Raw genomic sequence first — 18,688 nt, 5'->3', positions numbered from 1 at the left:
ATACTGGGTAGACCAGCAAGCACTTGGCAAGCGTGTGATGATTAACCTCTTTATCCCAAGTGTCTGTCAAAGCCCGACGTGAACACTTCCAGGGACAGGAGGTTCAGTACTTATTTTAGTAGCACTCTCTGGTTAGAAAAAAGTCTCCACTTTGCAAAGTCCACAAGGACTTGCCTGTAACTCCATCCCACCGGCCCTGGCCAGGTCCTCCACTGCCCTGCTAGTTGGTAGCAACCCTTGCAGTCTCCCACACTGGCTGCCAGAGACCCCTAAGGCTTGTGTCCTTGCCTCTGCCTATCCTGCCCTGGGGTCCCCAGCCACTGAAAGAGGCAGATGAAAGCAGTAATGTTCTTATTTTGCACAGGCTCCTCTCCTGCTGCTAACGCTTCCCCCATCTCTGCCTACCCGACCAGACCAAGAGGAGATGACACAGATCAAAGAAAGGAGGTAGAAGATGGCCAGAGACGCTGTTGGTGCTCCGACTGCTCACATTCCCCCATGCCCCTGCCCTCTGCAAACAGCTGTGATGCCCCTGCTGCCCACGCCCCTCTGGCTGGCACTTGGGCTCTGGGGTCAGGATCACGAGGACTTGGCCCTGCTGTCTTCCCTGGGTCCACCCCCCCACACACACCTCGCTGCCCTAGCAATAGCCAGCCACTCTTGTGCCTGTACCTTAAAAGACTCCAGGAATCCCCCATGGCCCCCATTCTCAAACTTGTCCTCTTCTGGGCCCAGTCCCAGCATGGCCTGAGTGTGGGCATGGAGTTCATCGTGAAGGTTGTCCAGGAGGGCGGCCCTCGTCCGGTCCTGGAAGGGAAAAGAGGCGTTGTGAAGCTGGCACTGGTGGGGATCCAGACACCTGGCCCAAGGGCTGCTATTCTGATCAATTGCATCCGGGTGACGGTGTGGACCTACCTCCTGTCTGAGCTCCACACTCACAAATGCTGCAGCTAACTCAGGCCTTCTGCCCTCTACCCCTGCCCTTTTTCCCTGGACCATCCTGCCCTCCATGGCTCTGCCCTGATGACTCCCTGCCCAGATCTCTGCCCTAGGCGCCACCTCCATGTACCCAACTACCCAGAGCTCTTCTCCATCCAAATGTTTATCCAGGGCCATGTATATAGCCTTCATCGTTCGGGGGGAGGCGGGGGGCGGCAGTGGAGGGAGGGCATTCACACAGATCAGAACAAGCCCTTCCAGCAACTTAGCTTTTGTGAGCACCTCCAAACAGCAGGTCTAGATAGAACCCATCTCCAGTGGTCCCCATGCTAGCAAAGAGCCCAAGCCAAAGGCTCAAGAGCCACCTCACAAACCCACTTCCCCATACCCTTATAAACGTCATGTCTTTCTGACTCTAACCATTTCCTGTGCCCAGTATAAGCAGCTGTCACCATGTCTTTGGACTCCTCTAATAGCTTCTAACTGGCCACCCTTCGTGCCCTCCTCCCCTTCAATCTCGCCTCTCTCCCACACCCTCCCTTATTTTATTAGGGCCTCTAGCTGGAAGTCTTTCTTGATCTGACCCCCTAGCATCGCCAAAGGGGCCTCCCACCATTCCAGACTCCACATGAACGCTTAGCCCACATTCAATCCTCTAGAGTCATGCTCACAAAGTCGTGCTCAGAATCTGCTTGGCCTTTGCTCATGCTGTTTGTTTCTCACGCCTAGAATAACCATTCTCATTCTTTCTTCCTGGCAAAAGATTTATCAGGTATCCAGTTCAGCAGTTCAAGGGCCACTTCCTCCAAGAAGCCTTCCCTGAATATGCCCTCCATTCCCCAGATGCAGAAGTGGCCTCAGTACCGGCCTCCATCACAGTCCAGTGCGCCACATCCCATCTGTGTCCCACCAGCCTATAAGAACTTTAAGGGCAGAAACTCTGTCTCCAGGACCCCAGGATCCCAGGGAACAGAACAGAGTCCAACACACAGTAGGTGTTGATCAGGGAATGGCTGACTAGACCTAAAGTTTGGATGGAGTTCCCACAAGAAGAAAGAGCTCCATACCAACACAAGGCTGAAGGCTCAGAGGGGCAAAGATGGTGCTTCCCCATCTTAAACAGCCCCCAAGAACAAAGGCTATCCAGAAGGGCAGAAGGAAGATCAGAAACCACGCTCTCACCTCCAGCTTCGCAAACTTGTCCGACTTGCAGCAAGCGTTCTCCGCGTTGGTGAGCTTGGTGAGCAGAAACTCCCTAAACTCCGGGCCCTGGAACAGACAAGACATCCCACCCTTATAGCTGTTGTTTCCCAAAGGGCTTCAGCCACAGGAAGAGGTAGGCAGAATAGAGGGTCTGGGAAGAGCCCCTCAAAGGTTTGACACTTCATCATTTCTAGCCCAGCCCAAGCCCACCTGCTAAGATACCAACGCGGAAACCAGCTTCCCTGGGTCTGGGAAACCAACCCTCACACCCCACAGTGGCATTTCCATGACTGCAAGCCATCTGTGCGCAGGACTCCTGGGACTGGATCATGGCATAAAACCCTTCTTTTGGCAGAAAGGCAACCCAGGGTCAAACAGCCTGATGGAAGGCCCTGTGCGGGCCAGGCTGGCAGCACAAGGAGGGGTGGGGTGAGACCCCACACGAGGAGATTCCCCTGACCCTGCTGCAGGTGCTCCTGAGAGTTCTAGCCCAATTCGGCCCCCTGCACTCCCTGCCACTCAGGTGTGGAAACTTAGAGTCTCAGATATGAGAGGGGCAGAAAGGAGAATTTCCTACCTTCTGGAAAACAGGGGGGCTGGGCAGGGGTGGGCCAAAGGCGGGCACGTCTTCCCGTGCAGTGACTGCGACCTGAAACACAGAGGGGCTTGGTGTGGGCCAGGAGGGAGGAAACGCAGGCTGAGGATGACGAGTGTTTGAAGCCCCGGTCCTGGGGGATCGACTTCCCTTCTCCCTCCGCCCCTTCCAAGAATACAGTAAGATGCCTCCTGAGCCATTGCCAGCACACCAGAGTCACTGTTCCTAGAAGTGGGGCTGGACAGCATAGAGCCATCCACGTGCCCTCCTCTGCATTCCTGAGGCTGGAAGCCAGACAATGGACAGGGTTGAGGAGCAGCCTGGAATCCTAATTCTAAGGCAGAAACAAGGGCCCAGGAAATGGTATCTCATTACTTCATTTGACTGGGATGCTAACCCTACAGAGAGGACGCAGGGAGAATTATCAGCCCTGGATCCCTGATGAGGAACCAGATGCCCAGAGCCATGGAGCCAACCCTGCAAAGGCTCCAGACATGAACCCCAGAGATGAACAGAGAATCCAAAGCTTCCCAACCTTGCTGTGGGGCTCTCTCCCACAACACTGAATCCCAAACCTGGCCAGACATCAAAATCCCTTCAAGTGTTTAAAAATAAATACCAATTGCATGGGGTCCACCCTGAACCTACTGAATCAGCAGCTCTGGGATGAAGCCAGGAGTCTGTAACTTCGAACGCACCTAAGAGTTTCTGTGCTCTTAGTGGACTGGTGTTTGGGAGCCCTGGTCTCAGATACAAAGCGTCTATGAGACTAGGTGAGGCTTGAACTAACAGAGCAGCAGAGCCCAGACTGGGAGTCCTAATTCTAAGGCAGTAACAAGAGCCCGGAGATGCTATCTCATTACCTCATTCGACTGGGATGCTAACCCTACAGAGAGGCCACAGGGAGGCTGGGAATTAGGGGTGGGGGGACACTAAGGTGCTCTGCATGGGGGTGTCCCAGGCTCTGGGTAGAGTGTGCACCTCTGGCCCGCCTGATGAGCAGGAACTTGGTGAGAGGGGGCACCAAGGTGCTCTGGGGTCTCCCAGGCTCAGGACAGGCCCCATGCCTGCACCTCTCCTCCACCTCTGCCCGGAAGTGCCCTGGTTTCACCTGCTCTCAGCCCACGAGGCTGCAGGCCTCTCTGGAGACTCTGCCCTCTTCCATCCCCTGGCGGCTGCTGACGTGAGCCCAGCGCTGGTCCGCCGCCAGCCTCCCGGGCCTGTGAAGTAAGGCAGATGCAGAGAGTCTGCCAGGCGGGGTGAGCAGGCAGCTCGGAGCCCAGCCAAGCAAAGGTCCTGCCAGGGTCTGGAGGGGGCGGGAGCCAGAGAGGGCTGGTCAATATGACTTTCTCTCCCCAGCTCAGGGCTGTCCTTACAGCTGCCACCACCCACCCCCCCACCCCCCCACCTGCAGTGCACGGAGTCAGGAAATGGTGTGTGTTTGACTGACGTGATTTCTGGCTGGTTCCAGCGGCCAAACTGTTCCCCTTCCACCACCCACCGTGCACCCACGGCACAAGTCAAGAATTCCACCCGTGGAGCCAAAACTGGGGGGAGGGGAGGGGAAGGCCACTGAGGGGCTACTGACAGGGATGAGGCCAGAGGCCAGGCTCAGCTCTCCCTTCTTCCCATCCCGACGCCCCCTCCTTCTCAGGCGTGCATTAGAGCGGTCTGTGCTGACTGAGGAAGACACACTCTTAAATCCACCCCAGTCGCCCAGCCAGACAAGCCCACAGAAAGGAGAGAGGAGCCTTCCTTTGACGGCCATTCTCGACCCCACATGCTCCATCTCCTGGCCCTTTTCCAGCCAAACGCCCAGGCCTCTGTTGTTCCCTCTTCCTGGGGACGGCTGGGCGGCTGAGTTGAAAGCAGAAACTGCCTAAACACAACCTCACCTTCCTGTTTTCTAAATCCAGCCAAGGCCTCCCAGCATGGGTGGGGGCAGGGCTCAGAAGGGGAGAGGCAGCAGGTGACTCTGGGGAGAGACTCTTCAGGACTAGAAAGCGGAAGGAGGCATGGGCCTGTGGGTAACCAGGATGCACCAGGGAGGCGGGGAGCCTCCAGGGACTCCAGGCTTACTAAGATCCTGTCTGTCCCAGCGTGGCCTGGAAGCCTTAGGGGACCACGAGGTTGCCCAAGCAACAGACCAGTAGTGAAGGGAAGCAGGTACACAGATAGCAGCCCACCCCCGTGGTCTGCTTCACACAAGATACCTGATGCTTTTGCAGAACTTGAAGAGTCTGGGAGGGGAGGGACTCCTAATGATGGTTCAGCTGGAGTTTCAAGTTAGCAGGTTAAGGATGAAATTCACATGGGAAACACACTCCAATGTGATGTTTCATGTTTCTGGGACTCACACCCCAGGTCGTGAGTCCACGTTCCCACGTGCCCTGACAGCTCTGGGACGAAGACCACAGTCAGACAGGGACAGGACTGTTGGCTGGTTCCAGCTGCCCAACTGGAGCTGGTTCCAGCTCCACTGTCTCCAGGCGTGGTGGATTCAGGCCTTATGAGACGTAAGCTCTCAGCTTCAATCTGCCCCCCTATGACACAGGGCTAATGGAAGCCTTCCTGGCTTGGGAGAACTCAAGAAGACTGCTCTCAGGGGCCGAGCACAGTGTCCGGCAAGATCAGATGCCCAGTAAGGGGTAACCATTTTCACTCGAAGCTTTTATTATTTTCCATGCTGCTGCTGCTGCTAAGTCGCTTCAGTCGTGTCCGACTCTGTGCGACCCCATAGACGGCAGCCCACCAGGCTCCCCTGTCCCTGGGATTCTCCAGGCAAGAACACTGGAGTGGGTTGCCATTTCCTTCTCCAATGCATGAAAGTGAAAAATAAAAGTGAAGTCGTTCAGTCGTGTCCAACTCTTAGCGACCCCATGGACTGCAGCCTACCAGGGTCTTCCGCCCATGGGATTTGCCAGGCAAGAGTACTGGAGTGGAGTGCCACTGCCTGCACCTAATAAAAGACACCTGAAATACTATAGAGTTCCCCCAAACCACTTCTTAATCCACACACACGCCCGTCTTTCTCAACTCCCCCTACTTCCCCTGCTCAGCATGTCAGAACTACTCCAACTTCCTCATTTCACACAGAAGGCAACGGAGACCCAGCGAGGGAAGGAACGACCCCAGGTCACACAGCAGTCAGAGGCAGGGCCAGGACCAAACCCCGGATTTCAGAGCTTCTGAGTGTGGGGACCTTCCCTGCATATTTCCACCTCTGTCCTTCACCCCTTGCTCTTCTTTCCTGTTGTTTGTCCTCCCCAGTGGGGGCCCCTGGGGCACTGCTCAGCCCCCAAGGAACTCTCAGCCTCCTTTGCCATAGCCCCTAGGCCCGCGGGGGTGACACTTGGACCCCCAAAGGATCTAACCATGTCCTCCTGTTTGCCCATCACTGGAGTGCTGCTGGGGGCGTGGATAGACAAAGCTTTGGGGAGCACCGTGAAAGGCTAATCTTCCTCCCTGCCCCGCCCCGTCCCTGGACCCAGCCCCCACTCACAGGTCTTGCCTTCTGGCTTCAGTTCTGTCTGGCAGGTGGAGCCTGAGGTCCCACATTCCATGTGCAGCCCTCCTCTCCTTATGAGCTCTGGTTCTCACCCTCTCCCTGAGGCCAGTGCATTTCCTGGGACCAGAGACTGTGGCTGGGGGGACTTGGTCTATAAAGACTTCCAGCATCACCACTGGAGGTGGGGTGGTACTTCCCTGGATCTCTGACTTTTTTTCTCTCTTCTATTTTCCCATTCTGCTAAAGCTCTGGGAAACTGAAGAACCAGTTAGTCGAACCCCATTTCCGATCAGGAATTAAAAGCAGATACAAAACATTCACAAGAGGCTTCATTCAGCCAGTAGACGAGCCATATGTACATATAATGACTGATTGGCCTGGGAGATGGTGATGGACAGGGAGGCCTGGCGTGCTGCGATTCATGGGGTCGCAAAGAGTCGGACACGACTGAGCGACTGAACTGAACTGAACTGAACTGGCAGGGCCTGGGAGCCCTCCTCTTACACATCTCTGAGGCGCCTTCTCGGCCTCCACTGGCTATTAGATGACCCATCTGAGTGTCCCAATGGTTGAACTGCACTCACGGCCTCTTCTGTCCCTTCCCTGAAAATTTATGTCACTTCCAAGTGCCCACACGGCAGGCACTGAATGAGAACACTTACTTCCACCGAGAAATTAAGCAAGCCGCTGTTTGAAGTGACCACCTGTGTCAGTCAAAGCCCTCAAGAAAACAACCAAACCACGGCTTCTCCAACTTTTCAGCTAAAACTGCTCAACACCAGAAGAGGACTGAACGTGGGCATGTAAAGGAATCAGCTCTTCTCAACAAGAGAGAGTTGGGGTTGGGGGGGGGGGGGGCTTTGTTTTATTCTGAAGCCTCCTATTTGGCTTTAAAGCTGATGTGAATTTTGTACTTAATACACTTGGGTTTGTACTAGTATAAAAATTATATAACATGATTATATAACAGCATTTTTTTTTTCCCAAAATATTCAGGCAAAACTGATACTGTGTAAAGATGGCTAGGAAATGCTATGGCCTCAGGAACCCCAGAGACCAGCAGTGGCCTCAGCTACTATGGAGAAAACAGAGACCTCCCTGGTGGCACAGTGGATAAGAATCCGCCTGCCAAGCAGGGGAGATGGGTTCGATCCTTGGTCTGGGAAGATTCCACACGTTGCGGAGCAACCACGCCCATGCACCACAACTTTTGAGCCTGTGCTCTGGAGTCCACAAGCCGCAACTACTGGGCCTGTGAGCCATGGCTACTGAAGTCCTCCCGCCCTACAGGCTGTGCTCCACAAGAGCAGCCACTGCGATGGGAAGCCCACATGTCGCAACGGAGCAAAGCCTCTGCTCGCCACAACTAAAGAGAGCTGGAGCTCAGCAACGAAGACCCAGTGCAACAAAAAATAAATATAAATAAATGTACAGGAAGCATTTCAGGTCCACGGTTTCCTTTTCCCAGGCTCCTTTTTCCTCTCCCTTAGAGCATGGAGCTCTCTGAGAGTTTAAGCTATGGCCTCTCTCCCCAGAAAACACAAAGAAGCATGTGAACTCGACATTTCGTCCTTATCTGCAAGGAGTTCAAAGACTGTCGAACATCCACGTTAAAAACTCTGCTTCAGTCTATCTCCCTAGGACCCCAGGCATCCCAACACCACTGTGATATAGAGAAACTCTTACCCAGGGAGTTAGATTCATTCCTCACAGAGAAGCAAAGGAGAGGGTTAGCGACACAGCCATCAGGAGGGGGTAAGGTGAGGGCAGCTGAGGCTCAGGAACATCCCCAAGGATTCTGAGCCCATGCGTCAGAAGGCTTCGACCCACGCCCTGTAAGTCTTCAACTCGAGATCATTTGCCCAGAATGGCTAAATCAGAGGGCCCACCCAGGGGCCAGGGTCTGCCAGGCCCCCTGCTCTCCACCCTTCTCACCATGAACATCTCTCCTCTTTCTTCCCTTTGTTCCCACCCTCCTTCCCCTCCCCTTTCCTGACAGTCCTCTCCCCTTTTTCTCTTTCAGTCTTCTCTGGCTCCTCCCCGCGCTAGGAAACGGCACTACCAGATTCCAGGTAGGGACACAAGGAGCTCTTCAACCCCTGAGTTAGAGGTTGGGAAGCCCAGGGGCAGCAAGTTGGATGCAGTGACTTCAGAAGGTGCTCTCCAAGAGTCTCGCTCCCAAATCCCAGAAACCCGAGAATTCACGGGAAATCTATCACATTTTTGGAGAATGGTCTGAGGAGCCATGAAGCCCTGGTGTTCCTCAATATTACTGATTCTATGTCCTTCCTCCAATGGGACTTTCTCCTTACCTTGTAGGATGGGGGCTCTGTGCCCAGGTTCTCGGCCTGCACGACAATGTAGGCGTGTAAAAAGTTGGAGGCAATCATGTCTGGGACAAACGGTGTGTTTTCTTCTTGGAAGATGATGGCCACAATGTCATTCCCGATGTGTCTCTTTCTCTGGAGCTAAACAAAAAGGTTTCCATTATTCTAAGCCAGTAAGAACATCCTGAAAACAGAACAGGTCTACATAGGAAATTCCTCATTATTCTATCTTTATACATAAACCCTGGAACACGGAGACCTCTCTCTCCAGGGACCTTTTTCTTTCAATCTTTAGAAGCCACTAAAAAGGAAAAAAATGAGAAAAATGCCTAAGTTGTCAGGACCAAGCTCTACAGCATGTAGAGTTAGCCCTGACTCAGGACTCAGGGAAAATGGTTAAAAAGTGAGGCTGGGCTTTGCCCTCAGAGAGCTCACAATTGACCTGGGAGGGACACAAACACTGGCGGAGCCGCCTGAGAACACTAACAAAGGCACTAACGAAGCGACTTAGCAACTGCTAAATCAGTCACTACCCACAAAGTGCCTGATACTATGAGGGCAGAGAAGGGGGTAAAGTCAGAGGCCTAATGGTAATCTGAGAAGACTTCCTGGAAGAGGAGATTGGGAGAGAAGGGAGCACTTGATGGAAATGTGGATGCACGGGAAGGAGGGGCCAGAAGGGAGAAGAACCAGGCTTAGAGAAATATGGGCAACCTGGCTTGGTGGCAGTGATGGGGGAGAGAAAAATCTCACCCCAATTTAGGATCCCAGCTTCTGCCAGGCGCTGTCACAGGAGATCTCAATCACCAAGCACCTACTGTGTGCCAGGAACCATGCTGGGCTGTTCACGTGCATGATTTCAAATGTTGAGGCCCTCCTGTATACCAAATCCTAGCTAGGTACTTATCTAGCTTTGTCCCTTTATTAAGCACCTACTGCATGCAAACTGTTTCCCATTGAGTTTCCCACTCACTGAGCACCTGCTGTATACTGAGCCCTGGGCTGGGCACTTTTACAAATCGTCTCATTTATTCCACACACATCATCCTATTTCTTCAGATGAAAAATTAACAGCTATTCAGTCCTTACTGAGAGTCAAGATCTGTGCACATCCCGCTTAACAGAGGAGACACTGCGAGCAAGACAGGCAGAGAAGAGCCCTCAGTCCTAGGCTGGGGCAAGGGGTGAGGGGGCCTTGAAGGAACAGAGCTGAAGGTGTAACACTGAGCAAAAACCTAGCTTGGATACAAAAGGAGTCTTGCTCCTATTTGCTTCCGGAACACTCAGTAGTTATTTCAGAGCCAAATCATAGCCTCCTTTGCCAATTTCCTTTCTTCCTAAGAAGCCAGGCAGTATGTTTATAATACTACATCTGTGCTCCCTCCTGGGTTCCCTGCTCAGAAACAAAAGAGTCAGAGTCTGGTGAAAGGCCCAAGTCCCTTCCTTATCTGCCTAGAGACTAAAATGGTACAGAGGGTGGGACGGGGCAAATGGGGCCACAGCAGGGAACAGCTACTGGTTTCAGGGCTCAGTGAGGAAGAAACGTAGGTCGAAAAGTCCCTGGCGGTCCAGGGGTTAGGACTCTGGGCTCTCCCTGCCAAGGGCCCGGGTTCCATCCCCAGTCAGGGAACTAAGATCCTGCATGCTGCAGAGCATGGCTAAAAGAAGTAAATAAACAAAACTACTATTTCTCATCAAAACAACTCCTATTAAAAAAACAAACAAACAAAACACTATTTGCAGGGCAGGAATAGAGGTGCAGATGTAGAAAGTGGACGTGTGGACCCAGCATGGGAAGGAGAGGGTGGGCCAAACTGAGAGAGCAGCATTGGCATATACATGCTACCTCACATATAAACTTGATAACTAGCAGGCAGCTGCCGTATAGCACAGTGAGCTCAGCTCGGTGCTCTGTGATGACCTAGACGGGGGGGTGCAGAGTGGGAGGTGGGAGGGAGGCCCTGAGAGAGGGGTCACGTGTATACGTACAGCTGATTCATGTTGTTGTACAGCAGAAACTAACACAGCATTGTAAAGCAACTATCCTCCAATTAAAAATAACTTTTTAAAAAAGCTGGGAGAATATCTTTATGACTTGAGAAAAGGCAAATATTTCTTAGACAAGATACCAAAAATGCATTAAAAATTTAAAGCAGTAAATTCAAAGCTACACATCATTAAATTTTAAAATGTTGCTTGTCAAAGAATATTTTTTTTTAAAAAAATCAATAAATCACAACCTGGAAAAAAGAATAATAAAAAATAAATAAAGTAACAAAACTAAAAAAAGAAAAGACCAGGTCCTCCCTGAGGACATGCAACTGTCTGTGCAGCAAATGAGAGGGAAAAAGGGAACACACGTGAAGCAGCAGTCTCACCCAGGGTTTTCCAGTCAAGCAAAAGGCTGGATTCCTGCCCACGGCAGGTGCACTGAGAGGTGAGGCTGTGTGATTAGGAAAGCGGTAGAGGTGAGAGTCAAGAGAGGTGTCTCGTGTAATAACCAGAGTTACATCTCTGGGCCAGAAGAGTGGGCAGTGAACAGCGGCAAGGTAAGAAGTCTGCCACAAGCCAGGCATTGTACTGAGCCCTACAATCGGGACCCTACGTGATCTCCACCACTACCCTCTGACATTCGTGGTATAACCCCTATTTGACAGATGAGATGAATGAGACCACAAGGTTACCAGCTTGCCCAGAGTCACAAAGCCCTAAGGTAGCAGAGCTGGCTTCAAGCTGCCATGTGCAGACCCCATGATGTACTCTTTCACCACCACTCTCCACGATCAGGGCACCTGGGCTTTGCTCCCAACTCTGCCCCTATCACCTGGGAAACAGTCTTTTAACCACCGTTTCCCCATCAGTCACAGAGCGATATCCAAGAACTCTGTCCCGCCTCCCACGCAGGCTGGTGACCTGCGGCCTCAGTGTGACAACGCAGGAGGACAGGTTTTGATAAGAGGAACAAAGGTGAACAGACAGGCCTCTGGATTATGCAAATGGGGAGAGGGGCCTGGGGGCCCTGGGGGACACCAGCCTGAATCCAGGTTTTCACCTTGCACACCCCGGGCTCCCAAAGCCATCCTGAACACAGTTACCTGCTGGGTGTCTCCCTCGGTAAACGGCAGCTTTGTGGAGACATGGAACATGATCTCCCTGTCCCGGAATACCGTGTACACTGATTCCACACCCGTCTGTCCGTGGGTCACATCCAGGCCTCCTCGGAAACTGTCAGGGAAACAGGCAGGTGGCGGCAGGGAGAGAGAGAGAAAGGGAAGTGGGCGACTTGGCACGACCTTCCCTAAGGACATAGGGGCAGGAGAATGAATGGGAAGATATGGAAGAGCTGAGGGCAGAGAGATTACCATGTGGGGAAAGCAGATAACCCTCATCTGAGCAGATGAGCCCTGGTGTTCCAACCATAAATTATTATTTAGAAGACAAAGGCAGACCCTCCATTCCAAGCCTCGGCCATGTCCCTTCCACACCATGGGAAGATGGAGGTCCAGCCAGAGTTTCAGACAAATGCTGTCCCAGCTGCTAGGGGCCTCCCAGCCTGGGCATAAGCCCTTCTCTCTGCAAGGGCAGGTCTGCAGCCCTGAGCAAGGGCAGTCAGCCATCCTGATGGTGGTAAGCCCCCCCTAGAGTATCCAGAGTCAGCAAGAAGAGGGGACAGACACCTGACTTCTACCCAGTCAGTCCCAAAGTGGAGGGCCCCTTCCCCCGCCATGGCAACACCCAGTTGGGAGATATCCCAGGGGCTTCCTTCTCTGGCTACCTCCTCACAGGCAGGAAAGAAAAGTACTAAGGAACTGGGTAGGCTTCTAGGAGTTGCACCTTCTTCCTTTATAGAAACATGGCTGCTGGTCATGATCATATTCTTCAGCAAGGGGAGTGGGATACAGGTTCCTTTAAGAAAATGAAATAAAATAGACCCTGGACATCAAGTCCTCCCCAACCGCCATACATTGCAATTCAAGCCAGAAATGTGCTCAGCCCCACATGGAGGAAAGCACAGGAGGCCGGGAGCTAGGAGCTCCCCAGGTTCTAGACCACCTTCTGCCACAAAGTCAGCACACACCCTTGGGCACATCACTTAATTTCTCTAGGCCTCAGAAAATAAAAGGATAGGGTTATATGATCTCCAGAGTCCTTGGTGATTTTAATATATTTTATCTCATCAACTGCAAGATATAAAACTTTTTCACATTTTAACATCTCTGAAATCAAGATATATCTTATATATTTTTTTATTTTGGATGTTTTATATATTTGGGGGGCCACTCTGTGCAGCCTCTGTGAAGCACAAGGGCTTCCCTTGTGGCTCAGCTGGTAAAGAATCCACCTGCAATGCGGGAGACCTGGGTTCGATCTCTGGGTTGGGAAGATCCCCTGGAGAAGGGAAAGGCTACCCATTCCAGTATTCTGGCCTGGAGAATTCCACTGACTGTATAGTCCATGGGGTCACAAAGAGTTGGACATGACGAGTGATTTTCACTTTCCCTGCAGCGTACAGGATCTTAGTTGCCCAAACCTTGCCTCCTGGAGTGAAAGCTCAGAATCTTAACCACTGGACAAGCAAGGTGGTCCCAGGATATATCTTGTAAGGACGGCATCGTAGAGCCAATGGAAAGTGGTATAATAAGAACAATAATAATGACATCCAGTGCTTACTCCATGCATGAAACTGGCTTAAGTGCTTCCTGTGCGTTACCTATTTTAATCCTTCCACAAGCCTGTAGGGTCAGTGCTATCTTTATCTCCCTTTTTATAGACAAGAAAATTGAGGTTTGCAGAGGTTAAGTCCTCTTAACCTCTTGTTCAAAGTCACAGAGCTAATAAGTGGCAGGGATGAGATTTTGACCCATGTGTGACTGACTCTAGACAGCAGGGATGACCTTGAAGAGAGAGGAAGAGGGGAAAAGGGAAAAGGAAAAGGAAGAGGAGAGAAGGGAGCAGAGGAAGGAAGTGATTGTGGAACCTATGCCATGCCAGGCACGGAGCTAGGTGCATTCACACGTTAGGAAATCCTGTTAAGGTGGCTGTTGAGGTGTAGAAATCTGAGGGTTTAGTCGTGCTCCAGCCACAAAGCAAAGAATAGGTTGGCCAGGTCTGAAGGCCCTCCCCAAATGTTGCCTTTGTCAAAGGAAATAAAGGGCTGAGCTTTCAAAGCAATTGCCCCAAAATTCTCTCTGTCCACTTACAGAACCACAGGCTGTTGCACAGATTCCTGCCAGAAGGATAATGGTATTTGCACCAACTCTATTATCCAATTTTTTTGTGTATTATCTAAAATGGTCACTTCTCACACCCCCCCACCCCTCAAACTACACAGGACACTCTTTCCAGAATGCCTAGCAGGTGAATGACCTGCTCATCTGGAATGGAAGGCGGATTCATTTAACCCTCAGTTTGAGCCAACTGTAATTAGGAAGGCAAGTCTCAAGTGGAATGATTTCATCACGCATCCCAAGGGCAAAAGTCAATGCCTTGATTCAGGTCATCTGCCATTTGGGATTATCCCTGTACCACATGGAGAAGGAAATAGCAACCCACTCCAGTACTCTTGCTTGGAGAATCCCAAGGAAAGAGGAGCCTGGTGGGCTATATAGTCCACGGGGTTGCAAGAATCGGACACGACTTAAGCGACTAAACCACCACCACCACCTGTACCACAAATTCCTTAGAGATGCAATCAATGAATGTTGAGCACTTACTAAAAAGTAATCCCATGTTCCTTGTGTGTGTTTTTAACTCTCACATGCCCCCTCCCTGCTGAAACTCAGCTGTTAACTCTCACCCTTCTCTAGGGCTTCATCAATGGGGCCAGAACCATCACTTGGCTAAAACTCACCCTTTAAAGTCCTGCAGCGTGATCGTGTCCCCTAGTAGTTCCAAGAACTCCTTGAAAGCTGGGCTCTCTTCATTGTTCCCAAACAGCTCCTCCTCCAGGGTCTGAAAGAGAAACAGGATCAGGGACAAGAGTTAAGGGGAAAAAAAAAAAGGCTTACTGGTGCCGCCAAGGGAGGGAATGCGGTTGTCCGGATACCTGGTCCCCTTCTTCCTTTCCCCATTCTGAGCAGTCACCATCCCATGGCTCTGTCATCCTCAGGAGGAAGGACTAATGGGGCTCACTCAACAGAGCTGGATTTTGGGGGGCGATTAATGAAGATTTCTATTTGAACAAGAGCTACTGCTCACTGATCACTTTAAAAAGAAAAAGGCATGACCAGTATTCAGATACCTTGATTTTTTAAAAACTTCCAAAGTTTAATGGATAATACATTTTCCCAAGCCTATGGATATATAACTTCCAATCTAATTAGCCATAATTTCATTGCACACTATATGATAATATTAATATGTGACTTTTTTAAGTACTTGAGAATTTACAAAATAATTTCACCATTGTGTCTTTACAACAACACTGTGTTGTAGGTACAGAAAATAAATTGAGTCTCAAAGGAAAAATTAAAAGGACAAAGCTGAAGGAAAGCGTTCTTAGACTTGATACCATAAACCAATCCAAAACTGAAAAATTCATAATAGGACTTCTGACAAAGGATTTGTATCGAAAATATACAAAGAACTCTCAAAACTCAATAGTAATCAAAACCACAGTGAGACAGCACTTCACACTATATTCAAAAAGAAAGACAACAAGAAGTGTTGGTGAGGATATGGAAAAATCAAAACCCTCATACACTGCTGGTGGGAATGTAAAATGGTGCCATTTCTTTGGAAAATAGTCTGGCAGTTACTCAAAAAGCTAAACATGGAGTTGCCATATGACCAGCAATTCCACACCTAAGAATATACCCAAGAGGCATAAAAACAACAGTTCATACAAAAAAAAAAAGCTTGCATACAAATGTTAATAATAGTATTATTCAAAATAGTCCCAGAGTGGAAACAACCCCAATGTCCATCAACTGATAAACAGATAAGCAAAATGTGCTGAAAGTGACAGTCACTCAGCTGTGTCCGATTCTTTTCGACCCCATGGACTGTAGCCTTCCAGGCTCCTCTCTGTCCATGGGATTCTCCAGGCAAGAAAACTGCAGTGGGTAGGCATCCCCTTCTCCCGGGGGATCTTCCCAACCCAGGGATCAAATCTATGTCTCTCTGCATTGCAGAGTCTTTACCATCTGAGCCACCAGGGAAGCTAAAATGTAGTATATCCATACAATGGAATACAATTCAGCCATAAAAAAAAGAATAAAGTACTGATTCATTGCACAACATGAATGAACCTTGAAAGCATCATGCTAAGTAAAAGAACCGACATCAAAGGCCACATATTATGATTCCATTTATGTGAAATATCCCGCAAATCCACAGAGAGAGTAGAAATAGATATGTGGCTGACAGGAGCTACAGAGAATGGGGATGATGGAAGTGACTGTTAGGTATAGAGTTTCTTTTAGGGGTGATGAAACTTTTCTGTAGTTAGTGGTAATAACTGCACAATTCTGTGAATATACTACAAACCACTGAATTGTGCACTTTACTGAGATATAAGTCACATGCTGTTGTGAATTGGTATGGTATGTCAGTTATACCTCAATAAAGCTGTTATTTAAAAATTTTAAACTCAACAGTAAAAAAAAAAAAATCCAATTAAGAAATGGCCAAAGGACATGAACAGCCATTTCACTGAAGAGGATATACAAATGGCAAATATGATGTTCAAACGGGAAAAGATGTTCACTGTTATTAGCCATTGTGCGTGTGCTTAGTCACTCAGGGTGTCCAACTCTTTGCGAGCCCACAGACTGTAGCCACCAGCCTCCTCTGTCCATGGGACTTCCCAGGCAAGAAAACTGGAGTCAGTCGCCATTTCCTCCTCCAGGGGATCTTCCTGACCCAGAGACCAAACCCGTGTCTCCAGCACCGCAGGCAGATTCCTCATCCACTGAGCCATCAGGGAAGCCCCATCGTTAGCCATTAGAGAGGTGCAAATTAAAACCATTACGAGATCTCACCACACATCTACTGGAATGGCTAAAATGAAAAATAGTAGCAGCACCAAATGCTGGCAAGGATGTAGAGAAAATGGATCACTCACACATTGCTGGTAGAAATGTAAAATGGAACAACCATGCTAAAAAACAGCTTGGTAGTTTCTTATAAAACTAAACATATAATCACCACACACTCAGACAATTGTCTTCCTAAATATTTATCCCAGAGAAATGAAAACTTCTGCTCACATAAAAAACTGTATACAAATGTTCACAGTGGCTTTATTCATAATAGCCCCAAACTGAAAACAACCCAGCTGTCTGTCCCTCAGTGGGTGAATCATTACACAGATTGTGGTTGTTGTTTAGTTGCTAAGTCATGTCCAGCTCATTTGTGAACCCACGGACTGTAGCCCTCCAGGCTCCTCTGTCCATGGGATTTCAAAGGCAAGAATATTGGAGCGGGTTGCCGTTTCCTCCTCCAGGGGATCTTCCCGACCCAGGGATTGAACCCATGTCTCCTGCACTGGTTGGAGAATTCTTTACCACTGAGCCACCTGGGAAGTACAGTATAGGTGCAATTAAAAAAAACAGTAGAGTAAACTAATATGATCTTGGATATGGTTTGTAATTGTCTAAAGTTTGAGAAACAATGCTCTCTAGCAGGGGCCAGCAGACTATGTCCCAAGGTGCCAAGTCTGGCCTGCTGCCTGTTTTATAAATAAAGTTTTATTGGAACACAGCCAGGCCAATTCATTTAATATTGTCTGTGGCTCCTTCTATACTACAGAGGTAGGGTTGAATAGTTGCAACACAAACAGTATAGCCCGAGAAGTCTAAAATATTTACTGTCTGGCCCTTTACAGAAAATGTTTCCCAATGCCTGATCTATCACAACTCGAGCCCAATATGCTGGCTGCCTCAGGTCAGGAAGCTCGGGTTCAGTAGAATAACCACTTCCAGACAATGTACATTTTCTGAAAAAAACAATCTAGCTTATGCTCTGGGGTGTGTACCTCTCTCAAGGATTTAACTCTGCCTGGGATTACTGTCTTTATTTTTGTATTGGCCTTGAGCTTGATCATGCACTCAGGGAGGGGTTCCTAGTCATTGCTGTATCCGCCACAGTGCTTAGCAAAGTGCCTCACAGAGAGTCAGATGGGGCTTATTTATATCCTAGGGTCAGCATAGGGCTTTCACACAACAAATGTTCATATTAATCCCTCCTAATGTAGGTCTGCAAAACAATCCATGTTTTTTAAGAAAAGACTTTTATCTGCCCTTGCGCCCACTCCTTGCCTCAGTTACGTCAGGCACATAAACAACATGCAGACTCTGTCAGATTCCTTCTCTGAGGTGGATGGTTAATGTCCAGTAATTATAATTTTGCTGGAACATTGGACTGTAATCACCTTATGAGATCGGCGTTGGTAAATTTCACAAGCAAAGAACTTTAATTAGTGGGACTGTATTATCAGCGCTGTACAAAATAAAAATGCAATATGTGAAAATAATTAGAGCCGCTACTTGAATAATTCCCTTACATTATAAGATTCATCTGTGTTGGTCTTTCAGCTCCTCAAGCCTTCATTAATTAGTGTTTTTAAGCAAACACATGCCTCTTGTGGTCTAATATCTTCAGACAAGGAAGTCAGCTATCATCCAGACGAGAAAGATGTTATCACGCAAAAGAGATGACAGAGGTAATACTGAAAAATACTACTGACCTACCATCAGGAGGGCCAAAACTTTTATTCATTCATTCATTCAGATAACAAAAAATTGAGTGTATTTCTATAAAGTCACCATGCTAGGCTCTTGGATGATACGAAGATGAAATGGATGTGGAAATTAATGAAGGCTTGAGGAGCTGAAAGACCAAAACAGACGAATCTTATAATGTAAGGGAATTATTCAAGTAGCTGCTCTAATTATTTTCACATATTGCATTTTTACTTTGTACAGCTCTGATAATACGGTCCCACAGATGAGGAAATAGTGGTATGTTCAGCCGACCACTTCTCAGGATGTTAATAAATGTTCATGGTAGGAAAGATGGGAAGTTTGTGGTCAAATGCGTATGGGAAATACTGAGTTCAACAAAGTTAAAAAGAGTTATCTACTTTGAGGATTCTCAGAACCTTTAAAACGTTCC

At 49.2% G+C, this 18,688-nt stretch overlaps 1 protein-coding gene across 1 annotated transcript in view; it reads right to left on the bottom strand.

The window, feature by feature from the left end:
• RAP1GAP2 (RAP1 GTPase activating protein 2) overlaps positions 1–18,688 on the bottom strand; it is a 211,155-nt gene that overhangs the window by 19,229 nt on the left and 173,238 nt on the right. The window contains exons 13-18 of the mRNA XM_068977434.1: positions 14,424–14,524; positions 11,668–11,797; positions 8,558–8,713; positions 2,720–2,791; positions 2,122–2,208; positions 673–807 (exon numbers count right to left, since the gene is read on the bottom strand). Coding sequence (XP_068833535.1) covers positions 673–807; positions 2,122–2,208; positions 2,720–2,791; positions 8,558–8,713; positions 11,668–11,797; positions 14,424–14,524 — 681 coding nt within the window. The remainder of the gene's footprint in view (positions 1–672; positions 808–2,121; positions 2,209–2,719; positions 2,792–8,557; positions 8,714–11,667; positions 11,798–14,423; positions 14,525–18,688) is intronic.

This window comes from Capricornis sumatraensis, chromosome 8 (assembly GCF_032405125.1).
Source record: "Capricornis sumatraensis isolate serow.1 chromosome 8, serow.2, whole genome shotgun sequence".
NCBI classification, from domain to species: Eukaryota; Metazoa; Chordata; class Mammalia; order Artiodactyla; family Bovidae; genus Capricornis; species Capricornis sumatraensis.
The sequence above is the reverse complement of the archived record's forward strand: the minus strand, read 5'-3'. Positions and strand labels throughout refer to the sequence as shown.